Consider the following 26,563-nt stretch of genomic DNA (forward strand, 5'->3'; position numbering starts at 1 on the left):
TGTGTGTGTGTGTGTGTGTGTGTGTGTGTGTGTGTGTGTTTGTGTTAAAGTGCTCTGACACAATGATGTACTAAAGGATACAGGCAGGCAGGAGTTTCAGAATAGAAACATCAATAGTTCAGTGTGGAGGCACTGGCAGATTGAGAAGGCATTCTGAGTTCCTCTACTGGTCTTTATTATGCGAGTATTCTTGGTCTCTCGACACCCACATGTCTATATATTTGTCTCTGCCCTTTTTTGCTGAGAAATACAAGTTGTATGATGACTATTAATCAGACAAGGAGCCAATCACCATCCATGGACAGATAAAACAACCTATTCACCAAAACTATTCCGACTGTTGTGATTAAAATGAAATGTGAAAAGCAAGCATTATTTCAGCATCAAGCATTTTTTTTTTATTATTTACATTATTATGAACAGCCTGTGTAAATAAACATAAATGTCATGTCCAGCTTTGAAATGTACAGATGGCTTTGGTTGATGTTGATTTAATTTTAAATAAAATTACAATTATAAGTTAATTATAAAAAGTTGCCCCTACATATATAGTGCTGGAAAATGTCTTACAAATTGTAGTCTGTTATTGATTACAAATTATCACATGATGAAAACTGTAGTCAGTAATGTAATTTAGATGACTCTTTTAACATAATGTATTCTGACTACTTTTGGATTACTTTTAGATTACTTATGACCTAACTTATCTAAATTTTTACATTTGAAATATTTGATTTGTTTACCAGCATGCCAATGCGACCATTAACCATGTATGTATATATTTGTTCAAAAATGTTCATAACCCAAAAGCTTTCTGTTCATTTAAATGAAAGAAATGTCAGATTTTAAGCGCTGTCTCAGACTTTTGGACTGCTCTGTATAACATGACCAGAGGCATAAAATAAGAGCCACCCTCTTGTGACTTTAATATGGAGAAGTGTCCATTCTCTGACAACACGATGATGAAAGCTCTAAATCCACATTGTAGTCTTCCACAGAACATTTATCCTGTGCTCAAGAAAAAAAAAATCCATACATTTATTATGCTAGATGACTTTTTATTGAAGTCACTTTGTTCACTTTGTTGTCTGCTGTGAAAATGATTTAGAATCAAGCCTAATAAGAGTGCTTAATACAGAGAAGTTTAGAAAGGAATGATGTCATTAAGTTACAATTGAGAATAGATTATTTTCGTAGATGAAAGTGCTACATTATTGACTTCTTTTTACAGACAATATGTTGGCAATTTAGATGTCTTTTTAAAACTTTGCAGAAGTTACCCCAAAACTCTTACAAATTTGACAGTCTGATGCCAAAATGGAAACTTTTTAAGCACCACAGTTAAGCAAAAAATATTGTGAATATAGTCGTCTAAATGGTGTCGTTAGGCATGACACACACAAAAAAAAAATTACAACATGGCACATCCTCAAGTACTTTAGTGCTTTGGAAAAATGATTAATTTAAACAATATTTTATCAAACAAACTCATTGAGCGTCATGCAGATCTGAAGGATTCAAGTTCTTTGCAAAGTTTGGTGCAAAACAACACTTTACTTTTAAGATCGCTGATGTTCTGGAGAAAATGAATCTGCTCACCTGATCTTCCATCTCTCTGGATGTCCACATGGTGCCATGCTCCGTCATTAACCTTACTCTGTGTGGCTTTGACTTTAATAGTTCCTGATCCCATGTCCAGCAGAAGATAGAGATTTCCATCTAGAAGTTCCACAGCGAAGAAGTCCACTTTGTTGCTCCTCTGGCTACGAGCATCTTTCTTGTCCTGGGGCTTACCTTGCGTAAAAAGGATTAGTCCGTTGGGCTCTGAGGTGCGAAAGTCAAAGGAAATGGAGCCCACACGCTTGGTGTTCCACTTGGGCAGGCTGAGGAAGGATTCTGGTGTCTCAAAAGAGATAGGGTCTAGGGTGGGGACATTCTCACATTTAAACACCACGTCCCCTTGTAGCTTCATTTTGGGGTCTGCGATGCGGGCCAGGCGAGAGAGTTCCAGTCGTATATCGTTGTTTTTGTAGACCACCTAGAATTGGAGAAACACATCATGGGCAATTGCAAATGAGTATAGGACAACCTAAAAATTAGTGAGTGAGTGTGAGTGACGTGACATGTGGCCAAGTATGGTGACCCATACTCAGAATTAGTGCTCTGCATTTAACCCATCCAAAGTGCACACACACAGCAGTGAACACACACCCAGAGCAGTGGGCAGCCATTTTTGCTGCGGCGGCCAGGGAGCAGTTGGGGGTTCGATGCCTTGCTCAAGGGCACCTCAGTCGTGGTATTGAAGGTGGGAGAGAGCGCTGTACATTCACTCCCCCCACCTACAATCCCTGCCGGTACGAGACTCGAACCTTTGGGTTACGAGTCCGACTCTCTAACCATTAGGCCACAACTTTCCCCAACAGCCTTTGCCATTTATTTTTTTTTATTTTGACTATACCAAAGTAAAAACTACACCTGTGGTTATGCTAACTCAAGGGGTAGTTACTTAATCCACTAAATCCATCGGGTTAGAAGTCATTGGAAAAATGGCTCAGATAAATTTGTTCACTACAGAAAAGATTGTTTTTTTTTCTGTCAGATGTTTTGATATGTTGTTTGCGATACAATTGAATTTTAGGCATTTTTAAGTATCCTTAATATACAAATATTGACAACTGTGTGGCCCCTGTATGTAATATACTTATCAAGGCATAACAAAATATAAATTAATAGTATTTTAAACAACCAAAAAAATAAATAATACTAATTATATATGATAATAATAATGTCATGGTTCTGTTTAGTTAGTTTCATTATCAAGGACTTTTAGTTTGTTTTCACTAGTTTCCTTTCTTCTTTTGTTCAGTTTTCAAATAATAATAATAATAATAATAATTGGCAATGCATGTAATTTGTAATAATTTGTAATAATGTACATTTGTGTGTAAAATTCATAAGGGGAAAAATACAAGTATTATTTTTGAAAGAAAAAAAAAACAATTGGAACATTGTCTAAGTCCTTTAGACAAGATAAATTTGTTCACTACAGAAAAATTTGTTCACTACAGAAAATATTATGTTTTTTTTTCAGTCAGATGTTTTGATATGTTGTTTGCGATACAATGAATTTTAGGCATTTTTAAGTATCCTTAATATAAAAATATTGACAACTGTGTGGCCCCTGTATGTAATATACTTATCAAGGCATAACAAAATATAAATTAATAGTATTTTAAACAACCAAACAAATAAATAATACTAATTATATATGATAATAATAATGTCATGGTTCTGTTTAGTTAGTTTCATTATCAAGGACTTTTAGTTTGTTTTCACTAGTTTCCTTTCTTCTTTTGTTCAGTTTTCAAATAATAATAATAATAATAATAATAATAATAATAATAATAATAATAATAATAATAATAATAATAATAATAATAATAATAATAATAATAATAATAATAATAATAATAATAATAATAATAATAATAATAATAATAATAATAATAATAATAATAATAATAATAATTGGCAATGCATGTAATTTGTAATAATTTGTAATAATGTACATTTGTGTGTAAAATTCATAAGGGGTTTACAAATTTACAAGTATTATTTTTGAAAGAAAAAAAAACCAATTGGAACATTGTCTAAGTCCGTTTTATAAATTACAGTATATGCCCTGGACCTATAGGTGAAAATAACACAGCTATTGAAAAGCAAAATCCGCGATACACTAGAATACATTAGAAGACATTCAAAGGATGTGCTGTGATATTGTGCCCATTTACCAAGGCAAAGACTCAAATATAGAGTCAGCTATGCATTATAGCCAAATACAACACAATACAAACCGAGAAGAACTGTAAATTGAAATTCACTCAAGCAGAAAATTAAAAGGCTTTTTCCTTCTTTTCCTCCTTAAATAAAGAGCTTTTTCTGCTATATAGGACACTATGTGTGCAGCAAACAGCAGTTCTGTTAGAGAACACAGCTGTCAGCAAACAGATTTTGAAGCTCCAGGATTACAGATAATCCTGGAAGATTTGACAGTAAATCAACACAGGTGCCCTTTATACTAACTGCAGCAACTGCAGAGAGAGAGAGCGTGATGAACTCTGGAAAGAGTTTATTTCAGCGACACTAACATTATCACATTTCTTTTCTCTACCTATAATCTGGCCTGGATCAGCACCGGCCTACCATCAACCCCAATTATCCCACGCTTCCTAATCATCTGTGTTGCAGAGATGTGCCAATATAGCAGTAGGTTTCCAGAAGTAAACAATCCTACACATTTTCCAGAAAGAAATAGTTTTTAACATTAACATATAAACCTTTTAAGACAGACCCACCCTGAACTCTGAGATTAGGACAAACTGAACGTCATTGGCCAAGCTCTTCGATATGTCCCACCCCAAGCCACCATAGTTATGCTACAATTAGAGAGAGAGAGAGAGAGAGAGAGAGTAAAACTGTTCTTTCTACAGTCCCTGGTGAAACAAAAATACAAAGCCTTTTCAAAGCTGAAACCCAGAAAATGTTTCCTAAGCGCTTCTGTTCCTTTCCTCCAATCAACATTTCCTGCACTGGAATGTAGTTATGCCTCAGGTTATGATTCCAATTGCCATTACCTCTAGCCAATCGATAGCAGTATAATGGAAAATAATTTGCAGAAAGATAGTGTGGGTAGGGAAGTCCACAGACTCAGATACATTATCTAAAGTTACACCCTCGCTTTATCACCTTATCCGGGGGCCATCCTCTGTCCACAGAGTGCCATTAGGCATAACAAAATATAAATTAATAGTATTTTAAACAACCAAACAAATAAATAATACTAATTATATATGATAATAATAATGTCATGGTTCTGTTTAGTTAGTTTCATTATCAAGGACTTTTAGTTTGTTTTCACTAGTTTCCTTTCTTCTTTTGTTCAGTTTTCAAATAATAATAATAATAATAATAATTGGCAATGCATGTAATTTGTAATAATTTGTAATAATGTACATTTGTGTGTAAAATTCATAAGGGGAAAAATACAAGTATTATTTTTGAAAGAAAAAAAAAACAATTGGAACATTGTCTAAGTCCTTTAGACAAGATAAATTTGTTCACTACAGAAAAATTTGTTCACTACAGAAAATATTATGTTTTTTTTTCAGTCAGATGTTTTGATATGTTGTTTGCGATACAATGAATTTTAGGCATTTTTAAGTATCCTTAATATACAAATATTGACAACTGTGTGGCCCCTGTATGTAATATACTTATCAAGGCATAACAAAATATAAATTAATAGTATTTTAAACAACCAAACAAATAAATAATACTAATTATATATGATAATAATAATGTCATGGTTCTGTTTAGTTAGTTTCATTATCAAGGACTTTTAGTTTGTTTTCACTAGTTTCCTTTCTTCTTTTGTTCAGTTTTCAAATAATAATAATAATAATAATAATTGGCAATGCATGTAATTTGTAATAATTTGTAATAATGTACATTTGTGTGTAAAATTCATAAGGGGAAAAATACAAGTATTATTTTTGAAAGAAAAAAAAAACAATTGGAACATTGTCTAAGTCCTTTAGACAAGATAAATTTGTTCACTACAGAAAAATTTGTTCACTACAGAAAATATTATGTTTTTTTTTCAGTCAGATGTTTTGATATGTTGTTTGCGATACAATGAATTTTAGGCATTTTTAAGTATCCTTAATATACAAATATTGACAACTGTGTGGCCCCTGTATGTAATATACTTATCAAGGCATAACAAAATATAAATTAATAGTATTTTAAACAACCAAACAAATAAATAATACTAATTATATATGATAATAATAATGTCATGGTTCTGTTTAGTTAGTTTCATTATCAAGGACTTTTAGTTTGTTTTCACTAGTTTCCTTTCTTCTTTTGTTCAGTTTTCAAATAATAATAATAATAATAATAATTGGCAATGCATGTAATTTGTAATAATTTGTAATAATGTACATTTGTGTGTAAAATTCATAAGGGGAAAAATACAAGTATTATTTTTGAAAGAAAAAAAAAACAATTGGAACATTGTCTAAGTCCTTTAGACAAGATAAATTTGTTCACTACAGAAAAATTTGTTCACTACAGAAAATATTATGTTTTTTTTTCAGTCAGATGTTTTGATATGTTGTTTGCGATACAATGAATTTTAGGCATTTTTAAGTATCCTTAATATACAAATATTGACAACTGTGTGGCCCCTGTATGTAATATACTTATCAAGGCATAACAAAATATAAATTAATAGTATTTTAAACAACCAAACAAATAAATAATACTAATTATATATGATAATAATAATGTCATGGTTCTGTTTAGTTAGTTTCATTATCAAGGACTTTTAGTTTGTTTTCACTAGTTTCCTTTCTTCTTTTGTTCAGTTTTCAAATAATAATAATAATAATAATAATTGGCAATGCATGTAATTTGTAATAATTTGTAATAATGTACATTTGTGTGTAAAATTCATAAGGGGAAAAATACAAGTATTATTTTTGAAAGAAAAAAAAAACAATTGGAACATTGTCTAAGTCCTTTAGACAAGATAAATTTGTTCACTACAGAAAAATTTGTTCACTACAGAAAATATTATGTTTTTTTTTCAGTCAGATGTTTTGATATGTTGTTTGCGATACAATGAATTTTAGGCATTTTTAAGTATCCTTAATATACAAATATTGACAACTGTGTGGCCCCTGTATGTAATATACTTATCAAGGCATAACAAAATATAAATTAATAGTATTTTAAACAACCAAACAAATAAATAATACTAATTATATATGATAATAATAATGTCATGGTTCTGTTTAGTTAGTTTCATTATCAAGGACTTTTAGTTTGTTTTCACTAGTTTCCTTTCTTCTTTTGTTCAGTTTTCAAATAATAATAATAATAATAATAATTGGCAATGCATGTAATTTGTAATAATTTGTAATAATGTACATTTGTGTGTAAAATTCATAAGGGGAAAAATACAAGTATTATTTTTGAAAGAAAAAAAAAACAATTGGAACATTGTCTAAGTCCTTTAGACAAGATAAATTTGTTCACTACAGAAAAATTTGTTCACTACAGAAAATATTATGTTTTTTTTTCAGTCAGATGTTTTGATATGTTGTTTGCGATACAATGAATTTTAGGCATTTTTAAGTATCCTTAATATACAAATATTGACAACTGTGTGGCCCCTGTATGTAATATACTTATCAAGGCATAACAAAATATAAATTAATAGTATTTTAAACAACCAAACAAATAAATAATACTAATTATATATGATAATAATAATGTCATGGTTCTGTTTAGTTAGTTTCATTATCAAGGACTTTTAGTTTGTTTTCACTAGTTTCCTTTCTTCTTTTGTTCAGTTTTCAAATAATAATAATAATAATAATAATTGGCAATGCATGTAATTTGTAATAATTTGTAATAATGTACATTTGTGTGTAAAATTCATAAGGGGAAAAATACAAGTATTATTTTTGAAAGAAAAAAAAAACAATTGGAACATTGTCTAAGTCCTTTAGACAAGATAAATTTGTTCACTACAGAAAAATTTGTTCACTACAGAAAATATTATGTTTTTTTTTCAGTCAGATGTTTTGATATGTTGTTTGCGATACAATGAATTTTAGGCATTTTTAAGTATCCTTAATATAAAAATATTGACAACTGTGTGGCCCCTGTATGTAATATACTTATCAAGGCATAACAAAATATAAATTAATAGTATTTTAAACAACCAAACAAATAAATAATACTAATTATATATGATAATAATAATGTCATGGTTCTGTTTAGTTAGTTTCATTATCAAGGACTTTTAGTTTGTTTTCACTAGTTTCCTTTCTTCTTTTGTTCAGTTTTCAAATAATAATAATAATAATAATAATAATAATAATTGGCAATGCATGTAATTTGTAATAATTTGTAATAATGTACATTTGTGTGTAAAATTCATAAGGGGTTTACAAATTTACAAGTATTATTTTTGAAAGAAAAAAAAACCAATTGGAACATTGTCTAAGTCCGTTTTATAAATTACAGTATATGCCCTGGACCTATAGGTGAAAATAACACAGCTATTGAAAAGCAAAATCCGCGATACACTAGAATACATTAGAAGACATTCAAAGGATGTGCTGTGATATTGTGCCCATTTACCAAGGCAAAGACTCAAATATAGAGTCAGCTATGCATTATAGCCAAATACAACACAATACAAACCGAGAAGAACTGTAAATTGAAATTCACTCAAGCAGAAAATTAAAAGGCTTTTTCCTTCTTTTCCTCCTTAAATAAAGAGCTTTTTCTGCTATATAGGACACTATGTGTGCAGCAAACAGCAGTTCTGTTAGAGAACACAGCTGTCAGCAAACAGATTTTGAAGCTCCAGGATTACAGATAATCCTGGAAGATTTGACAGTAAATCAACACAGGTGCCCTTTATACTAACTGCAGCAACTGCAGAGAGAGAGAGCGTGATGAACTCTGGAAAGAGTTTATTTCAGCGACACTAACATTATCACATTTCTTTTCTCTACCTATAATCTGGCCTGGATCAGCACCGGCCTACCATCAACCCCAATTATCCCACGCTTCCTAATCATCTGTGTTGCAGAGATGTGCCAATATAGCAGTAGGTTTCCAGAAGTAAACAATCCTACACATTTTCCAGAAAGAAATAGTTTTTAACATTAACATATAAACCTTTTAAGACAGACCCACCCTGAACTCTGAGATTAGGACAAACTGAACGTCATTGGCCAAGCTCTTCGATATGTCCCACCCCAAGCCACCATAGTTATGCTACAATTAGAGAGAGAGAGAGAGAGAGAGAGAGTAAAACTGTTCTTTCTACAGTCCCTGGTGAAACAAAAATACAAAGCCTTTTCAAAGCTGAAACCCAGAAAATGTTTCCTAAGCGCTTCTGTTCCTTTCCTCCAATCAACATTTCCTGCACTGGAATGTAGTTATGCCTCAGGTTATGATTCCAATTGCCATTACCTCTAGCCAATCGATAGCAGTATAATGGAAAATAATTTGCAGAAAGATAGTGTGGGTAGGGAAGTCCACAGACTCAGATACATTATCTAAAGTTACACCCTCGCTTTATCACCTTATCCGGGGGCCATCCTCTGTCCACAGAGTGCCATTAATAATCAAAGCCGGCCTTTAACAACTCTACAGGTTCTTTGTCTTGACTCTCTCCCTCTGTGAGCATGGGGGCTGCTTGGTATCGAATGGGCTCTGGGAGCGGGGAGTGGACCCTAATCTATCTAGGCTCAGTGTCTTATCATGTTATAGGGATCTTGGTGCTGCATTAGGCCCGGGATTAATGAGAAGTGCCACTAAGTAGAAACACGTAGACATGTAGGGAGAAGCACCGGCTGACACAGTTGGGGGGTGAGATGAAGATACGCATCATTAGTGAAAATCAATATTTCAGAGGAGAAAATTCCAGAGTTGTTACAACATAACTGTGTTATTAAATATAGTTACAACGTAAATATATATTTAGTACTGCATTTTCAATTCATATCCATGTTAACACCATCACAATTCTACATAAATAATAAATCATTTGAGGTAACATTTTGATAATAATTTGTTATTGTTAACTAGTCATTTGTATCATTGCGCCACAGATCTTGGTGAACAAAAATCAATTATGAAGCAAGTACATACAAAAAGTGTTCAAAATTGTCTCCTTGCCTTCAAATTAAAAAAGGTAAGTTTATAATAATTATTTATAATTTGAGCTGTCGGGTCAAATTTTTGCAGGAAATGTCAGTCTTACGTCATTCGTATTTGTGTCGTAATGTCAACATCTATAAACAAAGAGAAGAAGGTCCAGCTATCAGAGCGCATGCATGGAGCGATCAGAGGTGTGTTAATATTTCTGACAGCTTGTAGCCGTAACTAATGAGCAACATCAACACAATGAATTGTTCAAGAAGACAACCATCTGAGGAATCATCTGTTGTTTCAACAAAGAAACCTTGTTCAGAAAAGATCTTACAAGCAAAAAGGGAAGTGACAGACAGAGCTTGTAAAAAACATCGGACTGGCATTTCAGAGATGGTGACAACTCAGAGATTTAAAGGATTTTAAACCAACCAGAGATAGACTTTTTTGTGTTTGACAAATAAAATATCTAGCAACTGTTATGTCAAATGTCAGCATTTGTAACTTTTGTTAACAAAAGCAGAAACTTTTGTAACATACAGGTGCATCTCAATAAATTAGAATGTCGTGGAAAAGTTCATTTATTTCAACACCAGCAGATGACATTGCACCCCAAATCATCACAGACTGTGGAAACTTAACACTGGACTTCAAGCAACTTGGGCTATGAGCTTCTCCACCCTTCCTCCAGACTCTAGGACCTTGGTTTCCAAATGAAATACAAAACTTGCTCTCATCTGAAAAGAGGACTTTGAACCACTGGGCAACAGTCCAGTTCTTCTCCTTAGCCCAGGTAAGACACCTCTGACGTTGTCTGTGGTTCAGGAGTAGCTTAACAAGAGGAATACGACAACTGTAGCCAAATTCCTGGACACGTCTGTGTGTGGTGGCTCTTGATACCTTGACCCCAGCCTCAGTCCATTCCTTGTGAAGTTCACTCAAATCCTTGAATCGATTTTGCTTGACAATCCTCATAAGGCTGCGGTTCTCTCGGTTGGTTGTGCATCTTTTTCTTCCACACCTTTTCCTTCCACTCAACTTTCTGTTAACATGCTTGGATACAGCACTCTGTGAACAGCCAGCTTCTTTGGCAATGAATGTTTGTGGCTTACCCTCCTTGTGAAGGGTGTCAACGATTGTCTTCTGGACAACTGTCAGATCAACAGTCTTCCCCATGATTGTGTAGCCTAGTGAACCAAACTGAGAGACCATTTTGAAGACTCAGGAAACCTTTGCAGGTGTTTTGAGTTGATTAGCTGATTGGCATGTCACCATATTCTAATTTGTTGAGATAGTGAATTGGTGGGTTTTTGTTAAATGTGAGCCAAAATCATCACAATTAAAAGAACCAAAGACTTAAACTACTTCAGTCTGTGTGCACTGAATTTATTTAATACACGAGTTTCACAATTTGAGTTGAATTACTGAAATAAATAAACTTTTCCACGACATTCTAATTTATTGAGATGCACCTGTAGAAAAAGTCTTAGATCTTTGAGTTCAGCTCATGAAAAATGGGGGCAAAAACAAAAGTGTTGCGTTTATAATTTTGTTCAGTGTATATACAGGTGCATCTCAATAAATTAGAATGTCGTGGAAAAGTTAATTTATTTCAGTAATTCAACTCAAATTGTGAAACTCGTGTATTAAATAAATTCAATGCACACAGACTGAAGTAGTTTAAGTCTTTGGTTCTTTTAATTGTGATGATTTTGGCTCACATTTAACAAAAACCCACCAATTCACTATCTCAAAAAATTAGAATATGGTGACATGCCAATCAGCTAATCAACTCAAAACACCTGCAAAGGTTTCCTGAGCCTCCAAAATGGTCTCTCAGTTTGGTTCACTAGGCTACACAATAATGGGGAAGACTGCTGATCTGACAGTTGTCCAGAAGACAATCATTGACACCCTTCACAAGGAGGGTAAGCCACAAACATTCATTGCCAAAGAAGCTGGCTGTTCACAGAGTGCTGTATCCAAGCATGTAAACAGAAAGTTGAGTGGAAGGAAAAAGTGTGGAAGAAAAAGATGCACAACCAACCGAGAGAACCACAGCCTTATGAGGATTGTCAAGCAAAATCGACACAAGATTTTGCGTGAACTTCACAAGGAATGGACTGAGGCTGGGGTCAAGGCATCAAGAGCCACCACACACAGACGTGTCAAGGAATTTGGCTACAGTTGTCGTATTCCTCTTGTTAAGCCACTCCTGAACCACAGACAACGTCAGAGGCGTCTTACCTGGGCTAAGGAGAAGAAGAACTGGACTGTTGCCCAGTGGTCCAAAGTCGTCTTTTCAGATGAGAGCAAGTTTTGTATTTCATTTGGAAACCAAGGTCTTAGAGTCTGGAGGAAGGGTGGAGAAGCTCATAGCCCAAGTTGCTTGAAGTCCAGTGTTAAGTTTCCACAGTCTGTGGTGATTTGGGGTGCAATGTCATCTGCTGGTGTTGGTCCATTGTGTTTTTTGAAAACCAGCGTCACTGCACCCGTTTACCAAGAAATTTTGGAGCACTTCATGCTTCCTTCTGCTGACCAGCTTTTTGAAGATGCTGATTTCATTTTCCAGCAGGATTTGGTACCTGCCCACACTGCCAAAAGCACCAAAAGTTGGTTAAATGACCATGGTGTTGGTGTGCTTGACTGGCCAGCAAACTCACCAGACCTGAACCCCATAGAGAATCTCTGGGGTATTGTCAAGAGGAAAATGAGAAACAAGAGACCAAAAAATGCAGATGAGCTGAAGGCCACTGTCAAAGAAACCTGGGCTTCCACCTCAGCAGAGCCAGAAACTGATCACCTCCATGCCACGCCGAATTGGGGCAGTAATTAAAGCAAAAGGAGCCCCTACCAAGTATTGAGTACATGTGCAGTAAATGAACATACTTTCCAGAAGGTTTTTCTTATGAAGTATTCTAATTTGTTGGTGGGTTTTTGTTAAATGTGAGCCAAAATCATCACAATTAAAAGAACCAAAGACTTAAACTACTTCAGTCTGTGTGCATTGAATTTATTTAATACACGAGTTTCACAATTTGAGTTGAATTACTGAAATAAATGAACTTTTCCACGACATTCTAATTTTTTGAGATTAATTTTAAAACATTTATTTCCGATAAGCCATAATAACAGTTGAAGACTTGCTCAAAAGACAAAACTTATGGATATTCATATAATTTCTATTTTTGAGAGGGTGAGCTCAAACATTGTTGATTACATTCGCTCTGATAAAATGATCGCCTGTAACCATGAGTACAAAAGGTATGTGCTGACGAGCTCATCCAAAGGCCAACTTAACTAACATTATTATTCGGTATTGCATGTCACGTGGCAGATTTTAACTCTCTTCCCGCCATTGACAAAATTTTCCATCATGTATGACACAACGCTTCCCTGGCACTGACAGAATTTTCCGGAAATCCATGTTTTCACTGCTATTCATTAGGTGGTGCTATTACGCATCTTCTGAAATAATACAGAATCTCTGGATCCAAAAATAAGCAAAGATCCAAAAACAGCCAAAGAAGAAGCAGAAACCAGCGATAGAAGCATTGCTTATGCGCATGTAAGCTAATGTGATCATCAAACGTTCAACAGCATATAAATTAAAACTGCCTAAAGCTACTGAACAAAATGTCAAACACACAAAGAGGTTTAGGACTATGCAAGCTTGGGGGTGTTGATGAACATGATCTAATCAATCTATGTTTTGATCATCATTCTGAATCCAATTCGTATCTCAGCTTTTTGTTCAAAATATTGCTTTTTTAGGAAACTTACCCACTGTCAGACTCTGTTCCGTGTTTTGCTCCCCTTGTGTTCCATGTCCTGGTTTTCCCATGCGTTTCCTTTTGCCCTTATTTGGTTCTTCCTGTTCCTGGTCTGATTATGTTGATTTGTCTCCAGCCGTGTTAATTTAGTCTTATCATTTGTGCTCCTTTATAAGCCTGTCTCCTACGTCCATTCGGTATTGTTTATGTCAGCCTCATCAGCTACGTGTGTTTTCCTGGTTCCCTTGTGTTGGATTATATTATTAAAATCTCCTTGTTGATGTATCAATGCCTGATCTCCTCGTTCCTTGCTCCGCACTCCCTCCCAGTAGCGAACTTGACACCCACATTCATTTGTTTCTAAACCTGCAGGATTGTTTTATCCATACAATGGAAGTCAATGGGCACCGAGCTTGCCTGGTTATCAACATTCTTCAAAACATCTTCTGTGCTCAAAGAAAGTCATACAGGTTTGGAACAACTTGAGGGTGAGTGACTTTTTGGGTGGACTAGCCCACTCATTCACATCAAGAACGATAACCATACTCTTACAGAATAGAGAAGGCCACACCACAACTACAGTATTATGATATCTTACAATATCACTTTTAGAGCATTTTTGCACTAAGCTGATGAACAATAAAAACACTCTATGATTCAATCCTAGGCATTTTAAAGTATGCACTGCAATTGTGATCACACAACAGCTGAAGCATGCACTATAAAGAGAATGTTGGTGTAGGCACTAATATAGTTATCATTATAGTTATTCTTGGTGTGAATGAGACTCTGTGTTCTGTCTCAGATGTCCAAAATGGAGGTTTTGTCAGGTTTAGCTCAAACTAAGGTTATTAATTTCTCATAATGATTTTCCCAGTCTCAAGGATCTGTGGATGCCGATGCTGCACAAAAACATGTTATGGAGTGCAAATCTAAAAAAAAATTTCTGCTTCCTGCAATTCATTTTCTAACGAAGAAATCTAGAAAGGACCTCAGTGTGTCTTTAACTTCTGTAAAAAATAAAAAATACATACAGCAATAGCAATTATTTCTGAATGTAGACAAGTGAACATTGAATTTCCCATATTTATTATGTGATGACATTGCCTTCGGGGAAAGTGTAAAATTATCTGCACAAAAGCAAATGTCATATTTGGAGTCATGGTAGAGATTTTTCATCTCCTGTTGTCAAATGTGCAGGCAACAATGGCAGCCACAAGTTCATCACTGAAACACACGCCAATGCGGTTGCCCCAGAGCCAATAATCATCACCCCAGATTTCCTTTTCTCCACTGTCTGCTATCACATGACCACTGAACCACATGACCACACAAAGGACGAAATGGCAATAGGTGCGTTCGACTTGAAGCACAGCTACAGATGCCAGTCAACGAGAGTAGCCGCTTGCAGTCGGGGGCGGAGTTGAAAACGGAGCCGTCAAGCCAGACATTTCTGCTCCCGTTAGTGACGCTCGTGCGGTGTTTGCATACTCTATCACAGATGAAGTGAATTAAATACAATATTTGTCAAATACACAGACGTTTCAGAAACGTTTTCATGAGCAACAGAAACACTTTTTATATACTGCTTAATACAGCGCCATCTGTTCAAGAATAAAGTTCAACGTAAATATATACTATTTAAATACTAATAAAGTGGGGGTATATATGCTTTCATGATAAACGTGACTCAATATAACATTGCGACTACAGTAAAAAAGCTTTTACTGTTCTAAAAACACAGATTTATGAGCAGTATTGGATTTGAAGATGTCAGAAACACACGTCCTTGTTGTCATGTGGTGAATTTGGCCAATCGTGAAACAGCTGTGTCGTCATCAGCACTCCTGCAGTCGCTCTGAAAAAGCTGCGCCAGCTGAGTCAGCCGGCTGCTCTCGAAACGCTATCGCGGTACTTTGATGCCACACGTGACAGTGACGTGGCGTCGGCACCGGTTCAAGTCGGACTAAATTTCTAACCGACATACACTGCTTCAAGTCAGCCGCCGATCGGTTTGCACGGCGCCGCATTAAGTCGAACGCACCTAATATAACAAACAAGATGCCAAGAAAATATGACAGCATCTAAAACTCTGATTTCATTAGAATGCTGCCAAATGTACCCTGCATGCACCAAAATAGTGAGATTATAACAGTTATTTACTTATTTTTATGTAAACTAGATTTTTTAGATGTTTTGAGTGTTTGCCAGGGCACTAGGGTAATTGATAGGATGTTCTGGGTGCTTACTAGACCATGTCAAATAAGCTCAATAGACCAAATAAGAATTAATAAACCTGTCACTTGTTCTGTGGAATATGTTGCTTTGTTCTTCATGTGTATCTGTTTTTCAAAGGTCCTGCTATGTTGTTCACTCAATGCTTGGATGCCCAAAGAATAACATAGGTTTCACAGACAAATTTTTGGGGCCTGTTAAAAATATGGTCTTCATCCCTCTTGGGGTGGTGCAGCTCATCTGTCTAAAAATATAGCATGTAGTCTTAAGCCATGTGCACACTGTACGATTTTGGCCATGATTTGACCATCTGAGAGAAAGATTCCTCTGATCCTAGGCTAAAATCTGAAGTCTTTGGTTGTTAGTTTGACATGTTCACTGACAGTGTTCACGGACACAGATTAATGAACGTGGTGATCAAATTCTACCTCAGGCGAAATTCTGGCTGTGTCAGAAGATTTGGCACACAGTCCTGCAGTGTAACTTCTTCTACGACAAACGTCTTTGTCTTCGTTTTTAAAGACAAGCCATGATCAAAATTATCGTTGGAGTTTTCCTTGTTATGGTGCGTGCTCACTGGAGCCGAGCAGAGTGAGATCTTTTAATTCATTTATATAGAAGTTGAGCTTCACGCTCACTTTCATAGGAATTAACTGAAAACACTCGCTCCGTTAGCCACCATGTCCTTCCTGTGTGTAATGTAGCTCACCTTCACCAAACATGTCATGGGTTGATGTTTCTTGCACGTGTCTGTTTTTATCGCGTCTTGACTGTCGTATAGTCTGACATTAATGACAGCTGAGATCCTGTGTACAGTGTGACATGAGGATCATGCTTGTACAGTCTGAGAAGTATCAATCGTAAAGGACTATTATAAATTGCACAGTGTGCGCTAGTGTTGTCAAAAGACCCGGTACTTCGGTACGAAGTCGGTACTAAAAAAATTAAAATGTTACGGTACCAGGTTTTTTTAAGTACCGGTGGTACCGAGTACCCGGTCAACCCGGTTCTTGATGCGCTATCCGAAAGGTGCGCAGATGCGCTCTCTTCATAAAAGCACTGAGACGTGGCGACATCAAATATGTACACATTTTGGATTAAATGAAAGTAGTCAACATTTTTAATTAGCATGTTTTTGTGTTTTGCTTTGGTACCGAAATTGGTACCGAGAACCGTGGATTTTCACTGGTATTGGTACCGAATACTGAAATTTTGGTAACGTGACAACACTAGTGTGCGCCCGGCTTTAGTGATAGTACTTGACTAACTGGGGCCAAGATCATGAAGCAGACAGACTGAGCTAACCAACCGCCTGATGGCCGCCTCATGTCACAGAAGTCAGATAAATCTCAGCACATAGAAACACCTGAACCCATTTAAGGGAAATAATTTAACTGATGTTCAACAATAAAAAAAAACAGATATAATACAGATAAACAAATTATAACACTGTGTTTGATGAATATTATATCCCTTTCTACAAAAGTACTTTTTGTAAATGATATGACCACAGATCATTACCTAGATGTGCTTTATTTGACAGAAACCTGCCTAAAACCAGATGATTACATTACTTTAAATGAGTCTACCCCACAAGGATACTGTTATAACCATGGGTTATAGCAGTATCCTTTTGACATTTGTACTAGCTATGGTATATAGGTGCCATACAGACTTTATCAAAGAATTTGCTGATTTTCTATTTGAATTAGAACTGGCTACAGATAAATTCTTAACTGTTGGTTATTTTAATATACATGTAGATAACCGAATAGATGCACTAGGATTGATATTTATAGGCATTTTAAACTCCATTAGAATTAGACAATCCATGTCAGGACATACTTGTAATTATACTTTAGATTTAATATTGTCACTTGGAATCAGTGTTGAAGGAATCAGGCATTGAAATTCTGCAGCAGAGAAATGTAATCTCAGATCATTATCTAGTCTTGTGTATACTCCATTTAATCAGTCAGAAAATTAACTCCCTGTTACAAATATGGAAGAACTATCACTTCTACCACAAAAGATTGCTTTGTTAATAATCTTTCTAATTTTGTCTCAACTCCTTGGCATATCCAATAGCTTAGAAAAACGTAATGTAGCAACAGAAACATCTAGGTTACGTAACATCTAGGTATGTAACCCCCTTTCCCTGAAGGAGGGAACAGAGACGTTACGTCAGAACAACTGACAAATTGGGATTTCGCCTGAGTCACCTTCGAGTGTAATAAAACGAACCAATGTCCAAAGTCACGCACCCCGCCCCGCATCGCGAGTATATAAGGAAGATTCCTCCTTCAGGGAACGGGGGTTACATACCTAACCTAGACATTCCCATTCAGTTAGCCACGTTCAACGTTATGTCAGAACGACTGAAGAATTGGGATCCCTATCAAAACACCACCATTGCTGCCACTTCCAGTGCCCTGCGTAAGCCAGCGAATCCCCCCGCAACTGCTGGGGCGGAAGACAGGACAGGACTTAGACTGAGAAGTGTTCATCATTGTTGTTCCATACAGTGAGATATTTGGAAAACAGTGGGAAAGCGTACCCCCGTAAGGGAACACTACGGAAACCACATCTTACACGTAGGAGGTAACGTGAAAATTACACACATGGAATGACCAATCAGGGCAGTGCTACATATGGAAAGTCTCAGTGGTAGACTAACATGGGTCAAATCACTACAGAGCAGCTCTGCCAGCGAAAGATATGGGCTCACCATGAGGGAAGCCGTACTGTGGAAGAATACACATGTAGGATCGCCAAAAGGGGGAATAAAACACATGGGCATCTAGCCTAGCACAGGGGCTGACCTTGGGCATGCACACGAGTACTAGACCTGGCATCTAGCGCTCCATCACGGCTGACTGCCGAGCGTGAGGCATGAACAGGACAGAGCAGAGCAAGGGCTGGGTCTGCCTCCTCCAAGGGCAGCGCTTGCAGGTTCAACACCTGATCCCTAAAGGGCTTAGTGGGAACCTTGGGCACATATCCGGCCACAATTCCAGGCATGATTCGCTGAACGAAAATGCCTGCAGGTCCCCTACCCTCTTAACGAAAGCCAGTGCAGTCAGAAGCACCGTCTTTAGAGTCAGGAATTTGAGCTCTACTGACTGCAGAGGTTTGAAGGCCTCCCCTTGTAAAGCCGTTAGGACCAAGGGGAGATCCCAAGAGGGTACCAGGTGAGAGTGAGGAGGATTTAGTCTTCTCGCACCCATAAGGAGCCTGATGATCAGGTCGTGCTTCCCTACAGACTTACCTTCTACTGCATCGTGATGTGCGGCGATAGCGGCAACATAAACTTTCAGGGTGCCTTTGCTCCAACCCCTCTTGCAAAAAAGAAAGCACAACCCCGACCGGGCATCTCCGGGGGTCTTCTTGGTGAGAAGAACACCAATCAACATACAAGTTCCACTTCAAAGAATAGGCGTGCCTTGTAGAGGGTGCTCTCGCTGAAGTGATTGTGTTGACTACTGCTGGATCACCTAAAACCTCCGCGTCCCGACCACACATGGAGGTTCCAGAGGTCTGGACGCGGGTACAATGTGGTGCCCAGCCCCTGAGAAAGAAGGTCCTTCCTGTCGCAAGGAGCATCAGTTCTGGAAACCAGGTCCAGTTGGACCAGTATGGCGGAACTAACAAGACCTGCTCCTCATCCTCCCTGACCTTGCACAGCGTCTGTGTGAGAAGGCTCACTGGGGGAAATGCATATTGCATAAGCCCTGAGGCCAGCTGTGTGCCAGCACATCCGTGCCGAGTGTCCCCTCCGTCAGGGAATAAAACAACTGCCAATGGGACATGTCTGGAGAGGCAAACAGGTCTACCTGTGCGTCCCCGAAGTGTCTCCAAATCAGCTGGATCGTCTTGGGGTGGAGTCACCATTCCCCCGGAAGTGTGGGCTGTCGTGAGAGCTGCAAGATTGAGCTCGCCCGTGATGTGAATGGCACAAAGCGACCTCAGATGCTTCTGGCTCCAAAGGAGGAGATGGTGGGCGAGTTGCGAAATGTGATGAGAGTGTAGACCGCCTTGACCACGGTTGATGTATGCAGCCATGCCCATCTCGGGACTCAGACGTGAAGCCAATGCTGAAGCAACGCTGAATATGAAGCAACCCTAGCTGCGTGACTGCGGCTGCGGATGCCATATGCCCCAGTTTTAGTGGGACCACTCTTCTACCATTGAACGAGCAGTTCAGCAGTTCAATTTAAGCAGTTGAGCATCAACTGGCTACGCTCGGCTGAGAGACGTGCCGTGAGGTTGACCGAGTCCAACTCCATTCCGAGAAAAGAGATACTCTGCACAAGGGAGAGCTTTCCCTTTTCCCAGTTGACCCGAAGCCCCAAATGGCTGAGGTGACTGAGTACCAGGTCCCTGTGTTCGCACAACCGCCATCACGACTGGGCCATTATGAGACAGTCATTGAGGTTGTCGAGAATGCGAACGCCTCCTTCCCTCAAAGGAATGAGGGCTGCCTCCACGACTTTCCTAAAGACACGAGGCGACAGGGACAACCCGAAGGGCAGGACCTTGTACTGATATGCCTGTCCTTCCGAGTGCAAAACGGAGAAACGGCCTGTGCCGAGGGAGAATCGAGACATGAAAGTATGTGCCCTTCAGGTCGATTGCTGCAAACCAATCGTGAGGACGAATGCAATGGAAAATTCTTGGGTATGATGAAGTATGGGCTGTAAAACACTGACTTCATATGGGCTGGAGGGACCGGCTCTATCGCGTCCTTCACCAGCAGGACTGCTATCTTTGCCCGCAACACAGGAGCATCTTTGTCAAGCACAGCGGTGAACCGAATGCCCCTGAACTTTGGGGGACGCCGGGTGAACTGAATAGCATAGCCAGGTCTGATGGTCTGAGTGAGCCAGTGAGACCGTCTGGGGAGCGCTAGCCAGGCCCCCAGAGACCGTACAAGCAGGAACAGAGGAACCACAGACATACCACAGTGGGGCAGCGAGGTGGAGCACAGGGGCCCGAGCCGTAAAGGCACAGCATCCCGGAGTGGGGTCTGAGTGTGTGGTGCAACACCTACCTGGTCCCACGATTGGGCAGGGGGCGCGTGAGAAGGCATAGCATCCTCGAACCAGGCCCTGGCGAAAGAAGAGGGGGATGAGAGTGGCAAGGCGTTGCATTGCACACTGCCATCCGCGCCCTCTTGGGACCCAGAGATAGATGAAACTGCTCTTTTACTGAAATTTTCAGTGGCCTTTGAGCCAGTGGCAGAACAAGACAAGAACTCAACAAAAGATTCTCCACCCGGCCCTCCTCCGGGGGAAGGAGTGGTGCGCTCACCATCTCCTGAAGAGCAGGATCCTGTATCGCTGGGTCGCCCGTCTCAGGAACGCTTCATGCTCTGACACTTTATGGGCCAAGCAGGGGCAGAGACGGGCTGCGCCACTTTCCTACAGCCAGCTCCATGCTGCGGTCTAGGTGGAGGCTGCTGCTGAGTCCACGCTGGAGCAGAGGTGGAGGCTGCAGGAGGGTGCCCTCGGTGACAAACAGGTGGAGGAGCTGCAGCAGGATATGTTTTATAGCCTCTATCTGCTTCTGTGCAGCCGAGAACTGTTGGGCGATGTTCTCTACTGCGTCTCCGAAGAGGCCACCCTGGGAGATTGGGGAGTCGAGAAATCTATATTTGTCGGTCTCCCTCATATCCACCAGGTTTAGCCACAGGTGGCATTACTGGACCACCAAGGTGGTCTTCGCCTGACCCAGAGAACATGCAGTGACTTTCAGTTGCAGTGAGGTCCATCGCTGTGCGCAGTTCCTGCATCGCACCTGGGTCAGAACTACCCTTGTGCAATTGCTTAAGCACCTTGGCCTGATAGACCTGCAGGAAGGCCATAGCATGCAAGGAAGAAGTGGCCTGTCCAGTGGCTCTGTAGGCCTTGCCTGTGATGTGACTGACTGAAGGGGAACTATGGACTCTCTCTTTTCTAGCACTTTATATACAGTTGCTCCTTTACACTTAAAGAAAATTAAGGAGAACAGTCCGAAACCATGGTATAATGAACACAAATCCACCATCAAGAGAGCAGCCTGGAAAATTGGTATTTTGCATGGCGTGGAAGGACAGTATTTCTACCTACAGAAAGTCCTTAAAAACTGCAAGATCTGCTTACTTTTCAACTTATTTAGAAGAAAACAAACACAACTCTAGGTACAACACATCAGTAATGACTTTGTAAATTGTAAATTTGTAAATGTGTACATTTTTGTAAATTACATGATCAATAATATCAGAGAGAAAATTATAACCATACAGCCGTCTGCTACTGCATGGCATCAGACAGTGCACTATAGACCCCATGAGGAAAAATTATATTAATTATTTGCTATAGGAGAGGAAGAATTGTATATATTGTTACATCATCTAAACCAACAAAATGTATACAGTACTAGACGGTATACCAACTAAGATACTGAAAGACGCGCTTCCAGAAGTTGTATATCCTCTTCTTAATATTATTAATTCATCAATGTCATTAGGATATGTCCCAAAAACTTTCAAGCTGACTGTTATTAAGCCTCTCATAAAAAATACATTATTTGATCCTAGAGAATTAGTTAACTACAGACAGATCACAAATCTTTTTTTGTCAAAAATACTAGAAAAGGCAGTATCCACACAACTATGTTTCTTCTTAGTCAGGAATATTACCTGTCAGGATTAAGCATCTCTCATCAGTTACAAATTACTTGCTCTTACCATCTGATCCTGGTTGCATCTCACTACTAGTGTTACTGGATCTAAATGCTGCATTTGATAGTATTGACCACAACAATCTTTTGAATAGGCTTAATAGTGATGTTGGCATTAGTGGAATTGCACTGGCATGGTTCAAATCGTATTTATCTGACTGTCATCGATCTGTAGCAGTAAATGAAGAGGTATCATATCGATCACAACTTCAGTATGGAGACTGCAAGGCTCAGTACTAGGACATGCTACTCTTGGGCGATACATTTACGATATATGGTGTTAATTTTCACTGTTATGTTGATGATATTCAGCTCTATATTTCTTCACTGCCTGATGAAATATACCATTTCACAAAATGGAATGAATAGAAAAAAAAACAGAGGTTTTAATTATTAGACGCAAAATCGCTGCATATAATAACGTTGAACACTATCTAACCCTTGATGGCTGCTCTGTCAAGTCTGTGTTGTCAGTTACAAACCTGGGTGTGCTATTTGATAGCGATTTGAAAAGACACATTTCTAACCATTGTAAAACCGCATTTTTCATCTTAAAAATATATCTAAATTATATCTAATACATATGCCCTTAGTGTTAAATGCAGAAAAGTCAATTTATGCATTCATGACCACAAGGCTCGATTATTGTAATTCTTTACAGGGTGGTTAACCTGCAGGCTTATAAAACAAACTCCAGCTCGTCCAAAATGCTGCATCTAGAGCTCTTACTAGAACTAGGAAGTATGACCATATTAGCCTGGTTCTGTCACCACTGCATTGGCTCCCAATTAAACATTGCATACATTTTAAAATCTTGCTGATTACTTATAAAGCCCTGAATGGTTTAGCTCCTCAGTACTTACCATCTCCTGAAGATGCTAAATAATTTTCCCATTTAGCACCCAAAGTCTGAAACAGTCTTCCTAGCATTGTTTGGGAGGCAGACACACTCTTTCATTTAAATCTAGATTAAAGATCCACCTCTTTAACATGGCAAGCACATAACACACACATAATTCAAATCCCTTAAAGGATTGTTAGGCTACATAAATTAGACCAAATGGAACTGGGAACACTACCCATGACCTTCAGACAACCACAACAAAATGTCACCGGAGACCATGACAATTAGATGAGCCCCAATACAGCACCTTTAGGATGTGGTGGAACAGGACATTTATGTCATGGATGTACAGCCAACAAATCTGCAGCAACTGCATAATGCTATCATGTCAATATGGACCAAAATCTCAGAGGAATGTTTCCAGCACCTTGTTGAATCTATGCCATCATGAATTAAGGCAGTTCTAAAGGTAAAAGAGTCAAACACGGCACTATCAATGTTTACCTAATAAAGTGAGTCAATTTAATCATTCATAAAATCATCATCAAAACTTTTGTGTTCCTGCCATGAGTCTGAGAATTCACAATGAACAAGTTCGCCTCTTATGGGGAGGTTACTATGTAGTTCTTACTAGGCCTGTTGTTGAACCAATCAAATTTTCAGTTTCAAAATTAATTAATTGAGCAAACAGGCAGAGTTAAAAGTCACTTTTTTATTCATGTTTAAGAACCAAATGAGCTGGTTTTAACTGTTAAAGTTTTCTGAGGATTACTGAGGAGTCTGACAAGTGAATTGCTGATACTATCCTTGTGCAAACTTGAGGTATATAATGGAAATATGTGTATTAATAGAAATATGTTTGTATGTATTTGTAAGATTAGTTTATTCTGTTTATATCACTTAGAAGCATAGAATATATACCCATGCATGTGCATCAATGTCTGTATTATGTATTGTATTAAGATGCAAAACTTTACTATAGAAAACTTATTCAAGATGCATGTAAAATGCATCGTGTAAAATATAACAACAGAATAATTTTTTTGAAACAGTTTATTGAAACAAACCAGTTCCCGGTCTTGCCATCACAAGTGGGTGCTTGACGCACAGGAGGCAATGAGGTTTTCTCTTGCGTATCAGGGTTTATATCAAGGTTGGGCTTTTGCTTATCATCCTACCATGATCATATCAGAAGTAACCATGGTTGCTAAACAAATAAGATAGGATACTACAGTTGAGATGTTTCTACACTATGGCCCCCAAATCTTACAGTAAATATATATATATTTTTTTTGCATGTGTGACATTCAGCCAGAAAGTTTAGACCATTCAACATTGTTGTCATAAAACAGTGTAAATGAGGGACGATCCCTATAATAGAGGACGTTTTGCTACACTCACTCTGGCTTTAACTGAAATAAAGTGCCTGCCCTTTTTAGTACTCCTTGGGTAATTCTAACTCGGTAAGTCTTTCATCACCATTGACACAAGCTGTGTCTTAGAATTTGGCAGGGACAGGCACACGAGCATCCGCAGCTACGCGACTGATATTAATAGCCAGACTGGGGATAGAGAGAAAGAAACCAGTGGCAGATTAAACAGCAGAGACAAGGTGACCTTTCATTATGATGGTTATTATAGACCACCCATGTGTGTCGGGTACTGTGTGCCGTGAGTCTGTGCATTTCTATGTGCAACTCCTAATGGAATCTGCTTCTAGAGATGGAAAACTTCATGAAAGAAGCCATGAATGTCAATTTAACAGAGGGAGGATGTTTCCTGCATGAAACAGCTATTTGGCTTTGATGACTACAGTAGGTTATGCAATCTATGTTCAATAATTACATCTAATGATGGAGCTAACGGTGAGATTTCATAAATGAAAACAGCCACTGGCAACTGTAGCAACAAAAAATACTCCGTATTACAGACACACTGTTAATGAGTCTATATACAGTATAAAACTTGCATAAATAAAGCATGTTTTATACTAGTATAAAGCATACATAACTAAACTAATGAGAATCAGGTGCACAACCCTAATATAGATCATAAAAAATGTAAAAGAGTTGGAACATTGTTGCTCCCAAAAACATTTAATGAGCTAACCAAAATATAACAAATGTGATGTTTTGAACTACAGTACATGTTTTTCAGCATATTTAAGACTACGTATAGTAATCAAAAAATTTTAAGGCTGTCATTGATGGAAAGCATTGCATTGAATAAAAAGTGGCTTTAGAAATCAATCGATTGTTTTATTTTTATTTTTACCAATTCACTGAAAATAAGCCTATAACTGGCTTGTAGTTGACAGAAATCTATTTTGCAGTAAAGTTTGTGAGTCTGTTGACTTAAGGCTAGAATACATTACATAACCTTTACCCAGATTTTTACCTCTTGGACAGTGTGTAACGCATTACAAGTAATGAGAGTTACGTAATCAGAATACTTTTTTTAAGTAACTAGTAAAGTAACACATTACTTTTTAATTTACTATAAAATATCTGAGTTACTTTTTCAAATAAGTAACTCCAGTTACTTTGTTTTCCCATTCATTGACTGACAACTCTCCTGTAGCCATGTTGAGAGAAATTGTGAGTAAGTGCAGAGGCGCTGTGTGAACAAGATGTTACTATAGTTCTAGACTAAGTGTGTACATGCATTTAATCACCTCACTTGCACAAAAACAGATTCAGTATTCCTCAAAATGAATGAAAACAGTGCAATGCAGACCTGCAATAATTAAATGTATTAAATAACACAAATATATTTTATGCATTTAATCACATTTTATTAATCAATATCTTTGCTGCCGACCTTCGATGATCCAATTCAGCCATATTAATAAGCAAAAATGACTTAAATTAAACATGACATTTGTTTTTCTTTCTTTTTGTTTCATTGCTGAAGAGTGTTGAACTTTCATCTCCTGCATTCTATGCTTCATGCAATCCAGAATGGCTGAGGCGTATTCGTTTCACTTTTGGTGTGAAAGAGCCTTTACATTTGCCGAAAATATACATTTTTAAATTAAAGGGGTCATATGATGCGATTTCAATTTTTCCTTTCTCTTTGGAGTGTTACAAGCTTTTGGTGCATAAAGAAGATCTGTAAAGTTGCAAAGACTAAAGTCTCAAATCCAAAGAGATATTCTTTATAAAAGTTAAGAGTCAACCACGCCTACCTAAAACGGCTCGTTCTAACACACCCCACATACCTACGTCACTATCTGGGAAGATTTGCATAACAC

At 37.8% G+C, this 26,563-nt stretch overlaps 1 protein-coding gene across 1 annotated transcript in view; it reads right to left on the minus strand.

The window, feature by feature from the left end:
* Positions 1-26,563, minus strand: part of LOC107728340 (neurexin-3b-like) — a 250,258-nt gene that overhangs the window by 213,762 nt on the left and 9,933 nt on the right. The window contains exon 5 of the mRNA XM_016538481.1: positions 1,600-2,038. Within this exon, the coding sequence (XP_016393967.1) occupies positions 1,600-2,038 (439 nt within the window). The remainder of the gene's footprint in view (positions 1-1,599; positions 2,039-26,563) is intronic.

The sequence above is a fragment of the Sinocyclocheilus rhinocerous genome, unplaced genomic scaffold (assembly GCF_001515625.1).
Source record: "Sinocyclocheilus rhinocerous isolate Xijiao unplaced genomic scaffold, SAMN03320098_v1.1 scaffold277, whole genome shotgun sequence".
Classification (NCBI taxonomy): domain Eukaryota; kingdom Metazoa; phylum Chordata; class Actinopteri; order Cypriniformes; family Cyprinidae; genus Sinocyclocheilus; species Sinocyclocheilus rhinocerous.